This window comes from Vulpes lagopus, chromosome 7 (assembly GCF_018345385.1).
Source record: "Vulpes lagopus strain Blue_001 chromosome 7, ASM1834538v1, whole genome shotgun sequence".
Classification (NCBI taxonomy): Eukaryota; Metazoa; Chordata; class Mammalia; order Carnivora; family Canidae; genus Vulpes; species Vulpes lagopus.
Window position 1 is genome coordinate 57483135 of NC_054830.1, and position 14106 is coordinate 57497240.

The following is a 14106-nucleotide window of genomic DNA, read 5'->3' on the forward strand; positions in this document are numbered from 1 at the left end:
ATATCAAGGCTTTAGGAAAGGATGAGAACCAGGAACTGCAAAACCATCTCAGTTCATGTATGCGTGCAGCTCATTCTTCTGTTTCTGCACACAGACTTTGCCTCTGGAATGCAATTAGCAGCCAAAATAGGCCCTTTTTTCTACAAACGAGTTTATCTAATAATTCTGGTCTTAGGAGGACTTGCTACCTCTCAGTCTCAATTCTAAATTATGGAAGAGGATATCTGATTGGTCCGAGCTGGATCAGCCATCCACCCACTTCCATTCAGCATGGCCAGAGCCAGGCTCCTGTCACATCAACATGGTCCTGGGGAGCCTGCATTGTTAAGGGGCTCAGGGTGGGGAGGGTGGGCAGTTCCCAAGGTTGTCACCCTGTTGCGGGCTGTGGGCTGTCAGATTCCCAAAAAGATTTCCTTTGCACACATTTATTTCCACCTCTCTTTTACCCCTGTCCCATCTCTTCTCGTATTACATTATAAGTATTGTCTTACATTATAATTTGATGGGTAGTTTAAGTGGCTTTTTCTGCACACCCTTCCAACATAGGAGGGATAGAGAGAAATAAAAAGAGTTGGAGGGTTATTAGTACTTGATGTTTTCAGCACAAGAGGATTGCATTCCTCTCCCTTGACGTCACGTCAATTACTGGCATTTTCTTGAAATCATAGTACTAGTTAAATGGCCTGATGACTAACTGAAGCTCTTATTTTACATTCCAGTAGTGGGAAAACGCATAATTAAAACTTTATGATGTTATTTTAGATGATTGTTTTCGATGAGAAATGTTTTAGAGGACATGACTTGATCAGGGTTTACAATTAATTCTTTGTAATAATGAGCCATTTTTTTTTTTCTCCTGCAGTGATGAACTTTTACTTGAGTTTTGGAAAATTGATGGTAACAGTTATGGATTTAACACTTAGTTCTAAATCTTTTGAAATTAATGAGAAATTAAGATAGAAAGGCAGGGCACATGAGAGGAAGCCTGTAGAAAACTATACCCCAGACATAGGAATATCTTTATAGGAAAAAGTCCCCTAGGTTTGTAACTAGTCCCCTAGGATTACTTTAGGGTCTTCTTCCTAAGCCTCACTGCAGATCAACTAACCTTTTCTTATATATTGTTATAATGATATATTTATTGTGTTTAACAGGAGCAGAAATTTGATTTATTGTTATTTTTAAAAATTCCTATTATAAAGAGATTTGAGGAAGCCTCTCAAAAATACATATATAATATTTTTTCAAAGTGAAGAAATCAAGGTGGGAAGAAAATGTGGGTAGGAAAAATTATGATTGGTGTTAGAAGAGAGGCGAATTTGGCGGTTCACAGAATTCATGCCGTAAAGTCACATAGATTTGCTTTAGAATTAACCTAAAAATCTTCCTCCATGTGTCCTACTACCTGGAGGAGGGAGAACTGAGAGAGATTTCCCAAGTTTCTACAAAAGGGGCATGGAGATACAGTGAAAAATGGCCTTAAAATATCCCCTTAGTGAATATGATGATGGGTTTTATAGAATTGTTTCTTATTAGATCCTGAAGTGCAGTCCTGCAGCATAATACCACAGCACAGTATAATAAAAAGGTAGTTCCTGAAGGGGCTGAAATGTAGGGCTGTGCTGATTTGCTGCTCACTGCTGGCCTGACTTAATATAAAATTGTTGAGTATCTAGCACCAAGGTTTTAAAACTTGTTTTAATATGAATTCCTTTGTGAATCTAATGAGATTTTGGGTACCCAGTAAGACCCTCTCTCCATGCTGGTGCAACTGAAAGCTATCCTTAATCCCTCCTTGTTGGTCAACATCAATGGTCAGCTTACCAGGAAGTGCTATCACTTTTACCCCCAGAGTATGTTATGTGTGTACCTACTTATTTCCATCCCTGCCCTCCTCGTCCCATGTCCACCATCATCTCTTGCCTGTAGCCTTCCTCCTCGTCTCCCTTGCATTCGCTCTTAGCCCGCTCCCATCTGGTCATCACACATCAGCCAGAGGAACTTTTAAAAATACACACCAGTTATGCCACTTCCCAGCATAAAGCTTTTCAGTGATTTCCCAGGGCTCAGTACGATCTGAACTCCTCACTGTTTGTGAGAAGAGGCATCGTGTAATCAAGCCATTCATGCTGCTGTATGCCCTGCTTATAGTAGTCCAGTCACGCTGGTCTAATGTTCGTTCTAAAAACTCCCCATGTTCTTTCCTGTGGCACAGTCTGTGGACTTGTAGTTTGCTTGTTACTATGATATGGAAAAGGCCAGGCTAAACAGCCCTGTCAACACTTGGAGAAATGTCACCCAAAGGAGACAGATAAAAAGAAACTGTGTGTTCTTCCCTGGTGCAGTGATTCCATACCTGATACTGCCCTTAGGAGAAGAAATTGAGATGAGAAAGAGACACCAGGATTTCTTCTGAGTAAACAATCCCAGGCTCTCTTCCTGGTGAATACATGTTCCATGGAAGCGGGGAGCAGGAGAGTAACACCTGCACAGATTGTTAAGGTCACATTTGAGAATCAAACCACTGAACTACCCTGAACTACCAAATACGTTGGAATCAAAAGAAGAAGATGACTGAGAAGAAAGTTAGTTACATAAGAAAAGTTGAGAGAAAGATGATAGGGGCTCTGGGGTGGCCCAGTCAGTTAAATGTCCGACTCCTAATTTTTGCTCAGGTCATCATCTTAGAGTCATGAGATCAAGCTCAGCATGGAGCTTAAGATTTCCTCTCTCTCTCCCTCTTCCTCTGCCCCTCCCCTTCTGACTTTCCCTCTCTAAAAAAAAGAGGAGGAAGAGGAAGAAGAAGAAAAGGAAGAGGAGAAAGGGGATGAAGAAGAAAAAGAGGGAAAAAAAGGAAGGGGATGAAAAAGAGAAGAGGAGGAAGAGGAAAAGAAGGAGAAGAGGAAGGAGGAGAAGGAGGGGAAGGAGGAAGGGTAGGCAAGGATGGTCCAATATAAATCCAATATAAATATAACTCATACCCTGCAGTGAAAAATCTAACAAGTGGCACAGAAGTGGTATTCTGAGATATAGTAGAAGAAAACACCTAATATTAAAAAATAACTTACCATTTTCTAAAAGAAACCAGTGACACAGACACGTTCTAGTTAAGCTAGTTATTCATAAGGGCAATGAACCAGCCTGGCCCCAGGCTTTTTCATAATAACATTCAGTGCCAAAGACAATAGAATGATGTCAATAAACTTCTGAGGGAAAGGGATCTGCCTTTAAAAATAATCTCTGAAGGATAGAGGGATAGTAAAGGAGACAAAATAGTGACATTTTGGTGAAAAAAACCCAAATGAGTGATAAGTAACCCAACGGATTAAAAAAAAAAGATTATAAGCTGGTAAGGGAAAAGTCAAGAAACCAACTTGGCTTTACATCAGAGTCCACAAAGGCTCAAAAATTGGTAACACCATGTACGTCTGGAGGTGAGGTAGGCCAGCTGACAATCAAGCAGACCAAAGATCCTTTAAGAAACAGTGAGAGTGTCACCTCTTGACACTCTCCGTACACTGGCAAATATTTAGAAGGTTATTTTCTGGAGATGGTTAAAACAAAAGACCTCTTGACTAGGGAGCAGTGTTATCAAGTGAAGGTGGGATTCAGCACAATACTCAAGTTAAGCAAATATATACTGAATCTTTACCCTTCTTCCACTGAGTTCCCAGAACTCTGGCAACTGGCCCTTTCCCCTTCTCTGGCCAGAGGTTGGTTAGAGTCTGATTTCTCAGGGGACTCTGACAAGCCCCAAAACACCTAAAGATACTGATAAAGGGTCCCCAAATAAACTTCAAGATTAGATAATGGGACAGTGAAATTCAAATTCAATAAGCTATGAAAATGAACTTTCAAACTTTGGAAAAACAACATTGAGGCATAATTTACATATAACAAGATGAAGATTTTGTGTGTGTGTGTGTGTGTGTGTGTAGTTTTATGAGTTGAAACACTTGTGAAAACCATCATTAGAATCAAGATTAAGAACAGTTTCATCACCCTCCCCAAATTAAACATATTTTAAATTCCCAACATTTAAAAATAAATAAACAAACAAACAAACAAATAAATCCCCAACATTTAATATGAGCAGACAATCGAAGGACTCAAAAGAAACAGACTGTGTACATGTGCAAGAAATAATGTATTTACACTCATGAACAGAAAATAGGACGTACTTTCAGAAGGAACATTTAGAGAAACAACAGATACCTGTTGGAAATGCAAAATATGGTATCAGAAATTAAAAACCCATTGGATGAGCATTTATCCCAGAGAAATGAAGACTTAGTTTCATTTCTATGTATACATGAATGGGAACACTACCCAACAATAAAGATGGATGAACAGGCGTGATATTATGGAAAATGGTGAAGTAGGAAGCTCCAGGAATCTATCCCTTCACTAAGACAACAAACTGAGCTGGCAGGAAGTGTTTGAAGCAGTTCTTCTAGAACTCTGGAATCTAGCTGAGTATTTTCAGCGCCCAGAGGAGAGCTAGAGGAGGAGGCTGGAAGACTCTGGTGGATTTCCATGTTTCGGTAATGGCCAGTGTCCCACGGACCCAGCACTGTGGTGAGCAGTTGGCAGGTTGGTGGTCTCTGTTCCTGGTGCAGCTTGCTGGTGCCAGACTGGGCAGCAAGGACTTTGTCCTCCAGAAATTGGGGCAGTGTTTTGACTGCCAATCCCTGCTTCTGATTGCTGAGAAATTGGCACCAGCCTCCATAAGCTTAAGTGGCTTCCCTGCTGCGATGAGACTTCAAGAGAGAATATTCTCTTCTCCCCCCATTTTAGAAGTTGGACATTAAAGGACATCGTTGTCAGGTCCCTGGGTGACCTCAGAGACAATGGACAGAAACCGCAACAGTGAATACACAGTATGCAGAAACAGCTTGGAAAAGTCAGATGACTCCAGCTCTCAACAAACAAAAAAACAGCAATCTCTGAGGTGGAAATGGGTCATTTCCAGGGTTACCATATTATAATAATCAAGACAAACAACAACAGAGAATATATATTGGTTTGCTAGGTCTACTGTAATAAAGTGCCACAAATTGGGGCCTTAGACCACAGCATTCTGCTGTCTCACAGTTCTAGGGGCTAAAAGTCCAACATCAAGGTGTTGACAGGGTTGTTTCCATGTGGTTTCTGTGAGGAAGAATCTGTCCCATTCCTCTCTCCTAGTTTTTGGTGTTTCGCTGGCAATCTTTGTCATTCCATGGCTTGGAGATTTTACTTTATCCTCACGTGGGATTCTCTGTTAGTGTATCAGAGTATCCAAAATTTTCTCTCTTTGTAGGACAACATTCATATTGGGTTATGAGAACCACCCTACTCTAGAATGACCTTATATTAACTAATTGCATATACAATGATCTTATTTCTAAAGAAGGTCACATATTAAGATACTGTGGGTTAGGACTTCAACATATGAATTTTGGGAAGACACAGTTCAACTCATAGCAGCATACAAAGGAAAAGGAAAGTATGACCTATTTGCAGGAAAAAAAGAATTTGACAGAAATCATTCCAGAAGAAGCGCAGACTTCGGAATTATTAGACAAAGACATTAAATCAACTATTAAATCAATGTAAAATGTATTCAGTGAGCTAAAGGAAATTGTGGACAAATAACTAAAGGAAATCAGGAAAACAGTATCTGAACAAAATATCATTAAAGAAAAATTGTGAAAAGGAACCAAAAAGGATTATATATAATAACTAAATGGTATTTATTCCCAGAATGCAAGAATGGTTCAACATATGAAAATCAGTCAATGTAGTATATCATATAATAGAATAAGGGGAAAAAAACCCACATGATCATCTCCATGCAAAAAAAGCATTTGACAAAATTTAGCACTCGTGATAAAAAAAAAAAAAACAATAAACTAGGAATTAAAAGGGAACCTTCTTAACATGAATAAGGCCATAAATGAAAGATGTTTTTAAATATTTAAATTCATGTTAGTTAACATATAGTATAGTATTGCTTTCAGGAGTAGAATTTAATGATTCATCAGTTGCATGTAAACCCAGTGCTCACCCAACAAGTGCCCTCCTTAGTGCCCATTACCCACTTAGCCCATCCCTGCTCCAACAACCCTGAGTGTTCTCTATATTTAAGTCTTCTATGGTTTGCCTCCTCTGTTTTCATCTTACTTTATTTTTCCTTCCCTTCCCCATGTTCGTCTGTTTTGTTTCTTAAATTCCACATACAAGTAAAATCATATGATATTTGTCTTTCTCTGACTTATTCTCTGTAGCATAATACTCTCTAGTTCCATCCATGTCATTGCAAATGGTAAGGTTTCATTCTTTCTGATCACTGAGTAATAGTCCACTATATATATTTACCACATCTTTATTCATTCGTCGGTTGATGGACATTTTTTCCATTTTTCCATCAACTATGGCTTTTTCCATAGTTTGGCTACTCTGGACATTGCTGCTATAAATATTTGGGTGCATGTGCCACTTTAAATCAGCATTTTTTTTTTTTTTTTATCTTTTGGATAAATCCCCAGCAGTGCAATTGCTGGGTCATAGGGCAGCTCTATTATTAACTCTTTGAGGAACCTCCACACAGTTTTCCAGAGTGGCTGCACCAGTTCACATTCCCACCAACAGTGCAAGAGGGTTCCTCTTTCTCCACATCCTCGCCAACATCTGTTGTTTCCTGTCTTGTTAATTTTCACCATTCTCAACTGTCTTGAGGTGGTATCCATTGTGGTTTTGATTTCCCTGATGCTGAGTGATATTGAGCATCTTTTCACATGTCTGTTAGCTATCTGGATGTCTTCTTGGGAAAAGTGTCTATATATGTGAAAGACAGGCTTTTATTTTCTCAGTTCTAGAGGCTAGAAATCTGAGACCAGGAGTGTCAGTAGAGGTGGCTCTTTCTGTGGGCCATGACCAAAGGGTATCTCAGCCCCCTCCTTGGTTTGTAGACGGCTGTCTTTTACCTATATGTTCACATCACCTTCCCTCTGAGCATCTGTGTCCTAATTTTCTTTTCTTGTAAGGACACAGTCATATTGGGTTAGGGATACCCTAATGACTTCATTTTAATTACCTCTTTAATGACCCTATCCAAATATGGTTACATTCTGGAATATTAGGAGTTAGGATTTCAAAGTACAAATTTATTTTGAGAGTGTGACATAGTTCAGCCCATAATAGAACTAAATGAATCTTAGCAAAGTTGCAGGGCATGAAAACACACAAAAATCAGTTGTATTTCTATGTACTTGCAATGAGCTCTCCAAAAAGGAAATTTAAAAACAATCACAACAGCATGAGGAATACTTAGGAATAAATTCAGTAAATCTAACCAAGATGGTTAAGCCTTGAAACATTGTTAAAAGAAATAAAGGGGGGAAAAAAGGAAAGCAAGACCTAAGTAATTGGAAAGACTTTGGGATAAATCAGGGTGGGTGCAGGAAAAATTAAGTCTATGGCAAAACAAGATAGTCTTTAATTCCATAGAAAATTAAAAGTTCATGAGAGTAAAATAACCATAGTTTACTATGTGACTCAGATCTGAATAGTTTCATTAAAAAATAGCTTTACTGAGGCATAAGACATAAACCATAACCACTTACAGTGTGCAGTTTAGTGGATTTTAGTATCTTCTCAGAGTTGTATGACCAGTACCACAATCACTTTGAGAACATTTTCATCATCCCAGAAAGAAACCTGGCACCTGTTAGCAGTTGCTCCTTGTTTTCCTCTATCCCCTCTTTAGATCTGCTTATTGTGGGCATTTCCTGTAAGTGGCATCATTTAGTACGTGGTCCTTTGTGACCGGCTTCTTTCTCCTCACGTAAGCTAGTTTCCAAGATTCATCCTTGTTGAGGCATGTGCCACAATATTCATTTCTTTTTTTTGCTGATTAATAATCCCTTATATAGATAATACCACATTTTATTCCATTCACCAGTTGACAGACATGTGGACTACTACCACTTCTGAGCTGTCGAGAGTAAAGCTGCCATATGCATCCCTGCACAAGTTCTTGTGTGGGCAGAATGCTATCCATTTTCCTGAGTCTATATCTAAGAGTAGAATTACTGAGTCACAGGGAGATTCTGTGCTGAAGTTTTTGAGGAACAGGTAGGCTGTTCTTCAAGGCAGAAGACATTTTACCTTCTTGGCAACAATGTGTGAGGGTTCCGGTGTCTTCACATTTTCACTGACACTTGTTATTGTCTGTCTTTTTTGATTATAGTTATCTATAGTGGGTTGAATGGTGACTCCCAAAAAGATACGTCCACAGCCTAGCCCATGGAACCAGTGAATGTGACCTTATTTGGAAAAAGGGTCTTTCTTTGCAGGTAGAATTAAGAATCTTGAGATGAGATTGTCCTGGATTTTCTGGTCCTATACCCGAGGACAAGTGTCCTTATAACAGAAGATAAGGCCATGTGAAAACAAAAGCAGAGATTGAAGTTTTCACCCCAAGCCAAGGAACACCCAGAGATAACGGAAGCTAAAGGGCAAGGAATTCTCCTTTTAGAACCTTTGGAAGGAGCCTGGCTGTGCAGACACCTTGATTTCAGATTTCTGGCCTTCAGAACTGCAAGATTATAAACTTTTGCTTTAAGCCACCAGGTTTGTGGCAATGTGTTGGAGCAGCTCTGGGAAACTGCTACATCTCTTTTTGGTTTCCGTTTACATTTCCCTGGTGACTAATGATATTGGGTGTCTTTTCCTGGCTTTAGAGGCTAGTTGTACACCTTTTTTGGGACAAATATCTATTTAAGCTCCTTTGCCGTTTTAAAGATTGAGTTGTCTTTTTTATTGAGTTCTAAGAGTACTTCACATTCTGTATAGCTGGGTGGCATAGAGCAAGTCAGAAACAGGCTTGCGGTTTGGAAAATCTTGTTTGAAACCTGAATTTTCACCATTTCTTAACTTGTCTTTTAGGAAATACTATCTTGAGGTAAAGAAACCTTTATCTTCTATTCCTAGCAGCCACAGAGATTGAAAAGTTTGTATTAAAATATGTGAAAGACTTTCTCTTCCATTAAATACAAGTTCAATCTAATGATTTTAATTACAAATAATCGTGTTCTCTGTTATCTTTTAAATAAAAATTCCAGGGTGCCTGGGTGGCTCCGTCAGTTAAGGCCTGCCTTTTGCTCAGGTCATGATCTCAGGGTCCTGAGATCGAGCCCCACATCAGGCTCCCTGCTCAGCAGGAGTCTTCTTTTCCCTCTGCCCCTGCTTGTGCTCTTGTGCATGCACTCTCTCTGTCAAATAAATAAATAAAATCTAAATAAATAAATAAAATTTCATTTTTATTACCTATGCACCAACAATTGATGCTTCCCTAACATGTAAAATGTTTATTTCTAGATGGTAGTTTTTTGTTTTGTTTTGTTTTTACTTTCTTTGTAACTTTCCGCACTGCATAATTCTTATAACCTTGTATTTTTATAAAAACAATAAAGACATAATTCAAAACATAAAATACATAATCCTATTAAAGAACAAAGAATCAGTATTTAAATCCTTCCACTGTGGATTTTAGTTTGGAATTCATTTCTTATCCTGGCAGCAGACATTAATCCCTTGCCTTCTGTGTGGAGCATTTAGGAGGAACAGGCTGAGGAAATGTAACCCCCATGAGTGGAGCATGTGTTGCACTTTGTCCATGTTCATTCCTCGCTGACCAGGCCAGATCGAGGCACCTTAGAGGATGCACTCAGAGAGCTGGAGTGAGGGCTCTCAAGTAGCAGAGGTAGTGTTCTTAATATCCTTGAATGGCCGGGACTATTTTATTTCTTCTGCTTCTCTTAGATTTGGTGTGACTACGAACCTTGTAGGCAGGTTGTAAATTCATTGAAGCCAAATCTAAGTCTTTGTGCACCTTCTCCAGTGACATAGGGCCTACTGCATTGCCCTGGAGAGTAGTACTCTAGAAATATTTGAAAATTGAATTAATAAGGAGATTTCTTGGACTAACAGCAGAACAGTAAGAAAGGTCAACACACTTGTGCAGGGGTATTTTGGGAGCGGTGGCCCAGATGCTTCCAGTAGACCCATAAAGTCGAGATCATGAAACTTAAAAGTTGTGACAACTGCTCTAGAGATTATCATCTTTATATAATTAAAGAGTGTATCAGGGAGTGGTTTTCTTTTTTCTTTTTTTTTTTTAAGATTTTATTTATTTATGAGAGAGAGAGAGAGAGAGAGAGAGAGGTGCAGAGACACAGGCAGAGGGAGAAGCAGGCTTCATGTAGGGAGCCTGATGTGGGACTCAATCCCAGGTCTCCAGGATTACGTCCTGGGCTGAAGGCGATGCTAAACTGCTGAGCCACCTGGGCTGCCCTCAGGGAGTGGTTTTCACAGACATTAATCTTGGCCTATTTCTCCTTTGTCTTGCAGGTGTATCATACTTTGTTCTGGCCTCTTGAATGGACAGTGGCCGGCAGAGACAACAATACTTGTTACGCAAAGATAATTTGCAATAAATTGGACAACGTATGTAATAAGATTAGAATTTAAAAAACTGTCATTTTAAACTGTTGCTTTTAATCCAGTATTTGGGTTTGAATCATCTCTTTAAAGACGGCTTTCAGGGCAAAACAGACGTCCTTCAAATTGTTACCCAGTCCATGTGTTTGTGGAAGTTGAACAAGTAACAGATTGTAATTGAGGCTCACTGATATCTTCTCAAAAAAAAAAATAATAATAATTGAAAGTTGTCTCCTCTCAAGCTATCTGACCTGGCAGTGTAGAACCAGATGATCTGTGAAAGTTTGGGTCATCAACTAGTAAAACATAGAGTGTGTGTGTGCATTTTGAAAATTGACCGAATGTGTGTTAAAGAGCCTTTAGAACGAAATGCTTGCATGAAGTGAAAGTAGTTAATTAACTGGTTCCTAATGAAGGCTTTCGTTAAAGAAGAATCAGTGGGGTGGAGAGCTGGTGGGCAGAGGCTCTCTGCCTTTCCTGTTGTTAAGGTGAGCATGAAATTGATAACAGGCGCCTTCATTATCGTAGTTGAAAGCATAGCTTATTTATGACTTGTTTTGGAAAGAACACAGTGTAGAAAGCAGTAGGGCCTGGTTCATCCCTTTTTAAGAATTCGTGACCTGGGAGATGAACTGTAAAACTAGGTAAGTATGAACAGCCATAACTGATACTTGTATAAAGTTTAGAGTGGTGGTCATCTTTCTGAATCCACCGAATTTTAAGTGTAACAGGAAACAGGTGTCACAGGCTCATGGCCAGTTAGCACGTGCCTCATTGCCTGAGCAGTGAAGGCACCCAGAGCCCTAGAACATAGTTCCTTGGTTCTTGCACAGCTATGCCAGGCAGTGGAGGGGATATTGGTCAGACGCCCCGGAAACGCTGCAGGGCTGTGTCACGTTCCCAGCTGTGCTCTCTGCCGGTGGCCCTGGCTGCATGGTGCTCATTCTGACTGCAAACAACGGAAGCCATCCAAGCTTACCGTTGTGCCAGCTGCAGGTGGCTCTTCCACAGGGAACCCATGGAGATGGTCTCCCTGCACGGCTGCCCCCTGCTGTGAGCAGCATTAGGCTGATTGGTAGAGCCAGGATGTTTCTATCCTCTCAACAGGGGTGTGGACCCTTGGGCCTGAGGCGTAATTTCAAGGACTGCCCACTCCTCTTGGGACACCTGCTCTGTCCCTTGCCACTCCCCGAACTCACCCTCCACGGCCCTTGCACACCTGCTTAGAAGTACATATTTTCATCAGAGGTCCTTTGTTTCCCTGGGCCGCCCCGCTTCCCCACTTTGCTCCACAGTACCCATCTCAGAGATTCCGGTTCAGGAACCTTCCTCGGTGCCCAGAACTCCTGCTCTTCACCCGGGGCTCCTGTCTCCTCCTGTGACGGCCAGCCCTCTGAAACATGCTGCTCCCAGAGCCCTCCGCGAGTGCCCACCTGTAGATGTGCCCGAGGTTGGGCATGCTTTGTTTTCCCTCCAGAATCAGGTGGCACAGGCCTCCCATCTGCCCTCCTGCCTTCCATCTGTTGAGCACTTTCACTGTTGAACATCAGATTGAAGACTAGAGCCTGATGAAAAAAACCTGGACAGCCTAAAACGCAGTGTTACTCTGGAAATACACTCTGGATCTAGGCTCCCCAACCCCCACCCCTGTCTCGGTGGGTCAGCTCCTCCCCTGCGCCTGGTCCCTCCCCAGTAAAAGCTCCCTCTGGCTACACCTGATCGCTGCCTACTTACCTTAGGAGCCCAGGCAGCTTGCTTCCTGGGCCAGGAGCCACGGCAGTACCCGACCCTGATGCCTTAGACTTATTCCAGCCTTGGACTTTAATTCAGATTTGTTATGTTGTTGTTTAGCAAGATCTCAGCATAATTTGGAAATTTACATCATACTAATGAACTTCTTCATGCGGTGGGTAAATTGCTTGTTCTAGTAAATTTGAGTGCAAATTAACTCTGGATATGCATTTACTGGCTCATTTAACAGATTCTTACAGTGGTTTGGCTTTGTGATAATGTTCTCTGCTCTGTTCAGCATTAGAGTTCTTTTTCTGTAGTAGCTGCTGTAAATGTTAACTGTGAACTTGCAATAAATAGATTCCTGTTCAGATCATTAACCCACGGGGCTTCTCTTTCTTATGTTTGCATATTCAAGTATCGGGTGATAGGATTCCATGTTCTCGGACCCAATGCCGGTGAGGTTACCCAAGGGTTTGCTGCCGCAATGAAATGTGGGCTCACAAAGCAGCTACTTGATGATACCATTGGAATTCATCCCACCTGTAGTGAGGTACGGAGATAGCTTTATTTTTATTGATGTCAGTTGGTGTTCTTTGAAAAACTGTCCTAGGGCTGCCTAGCAGTTGAGCATCTGCCTTCAGCTTAGGGCATGATCCCGGGGTCCTGAGATGAGTCCCACATCGGGCTCCCCGCAGGGAGCCTGCTTCTCCCTCTGCCTGTGTCTCTGCCTCTCTCCGTGTCTATCATGAATAGATAAATAATTAAAAAAAAAAAAAGATTTCGTATGAGTAACTGCTTCGTATATTTTAAAGGTTAACCTAGGTGTAATACAATGTGTTTTCTTAAAGCAAAGGCTTAAATATTGATGGCTAAATCTAAATTTGTGTGGTTTTCTTCCTTTCGAACAGGTGTTTACGACTCTGGAGATCACAAAGTCGTCGGGACTAGACATCACTCAGAGGGGCTGCTGAGGCTAGCACTGCTGCTGTCTGGGTTTCCTTGTCATTTCCTGCTCTCAGGGACAAGAGGGCCCCCGGGTAAAGTGAGTCGGTGCTCCTGCACCTGCTCTCCTGCATGGGGACCAGTGCTGGACTTTTGTCCCAGCACAGAGATGAGGAAGACGAGGAGGCAGGACAGCAGTGGGCATGTGCCCCGCGGGCTCGGCTGGCTGGAGAGGCAGGCAGGCTGCCTCCTTGACGCCTTAGCTCGGAACCGCTGTGAGGTGAGCTAAGGCCGATGTCCTCCATGCCAGGCCAGCTGCCCCTGAAGGACCTTGCGGGCGCACAGTCAGCCAAGTTAACTATTCTGGTTGCTAGTGTTTTTATCCTCTTGCTTCATTGTTTCTCCAAAAGTGGCTGCTCAGTGATGAAAACTGGCCACACAGTGGGGCCCTCCGGAGTGGGGGCCCGGGCTTGGTGTGTCCCCGAAGTGTGTCCCGGCAGTGCCCTTGGGAGCTGACCGCAAAGCCCGGAGCACAGGTGGGAAAAGCGGCCCGGGGGCCCAGCTAGTCAGCTGGCTGCCTCGTGCCCCTCCCTCCCCTGATTCGCAGTGGCAACAGCCCCCAGGGCCTCTCTCTCTTTTAGTACCTCATGTCAGATACATGCTTGAATTCCTTCTCCACGTTGATCTTCAGAGCAATATTAAAAAGTTTTCAATGCTGAATTATGTGAAATCTAACTAACTTAAAACTGTTGAAAATGATTCAGTCCGTATCAGTCAAGTTCAGTAAGCGACCAGGTGATAGGAGAGTCCGTTTGAATCTGCACACCTGTCAGCATCCATCAGGCCCTTGAAATGGGGGCCCACCCAAGGGCCTTTTGGAAGATCTGTTTTCTTAAGGAGCATACCATAGAGCTGCCCAGTGCAAGGAAGGCAGCCTAGTGCTCT

At 41.8% G+C, this 14106-nt stretch overlaps 1 protein-coding gene across 1 annotated transcript in view; it reads left to right on the top strand.

Annotated features, from left to right (window-relative positions):
* Positions 1-13881, top strand: part of TXNRD3 (thioredoxin reductase 3) — a 54014-nt gene extending 40133 nt beyond the window's left edge. The window contains exons 15-17 of the mRNA XM_041762429.1: positions 10396-10491; positions 12635-12769; positions 13128-13881. Of these exons, the coding sequence (XP_041618363.1) occupies positions 10396-10491; positions 12635-12769; positions 13128-13190 (294 nt within the window). The 3' untranslated portion in view covers positions 13191-13881. The remainder of the gene's footprint in view (positions 1-10395; positions 10492-12634; positions 12770-13127) is intronic.
* The last annotated feature ends 225 nt before the right edge of the window (positions 13882-14106 follow it).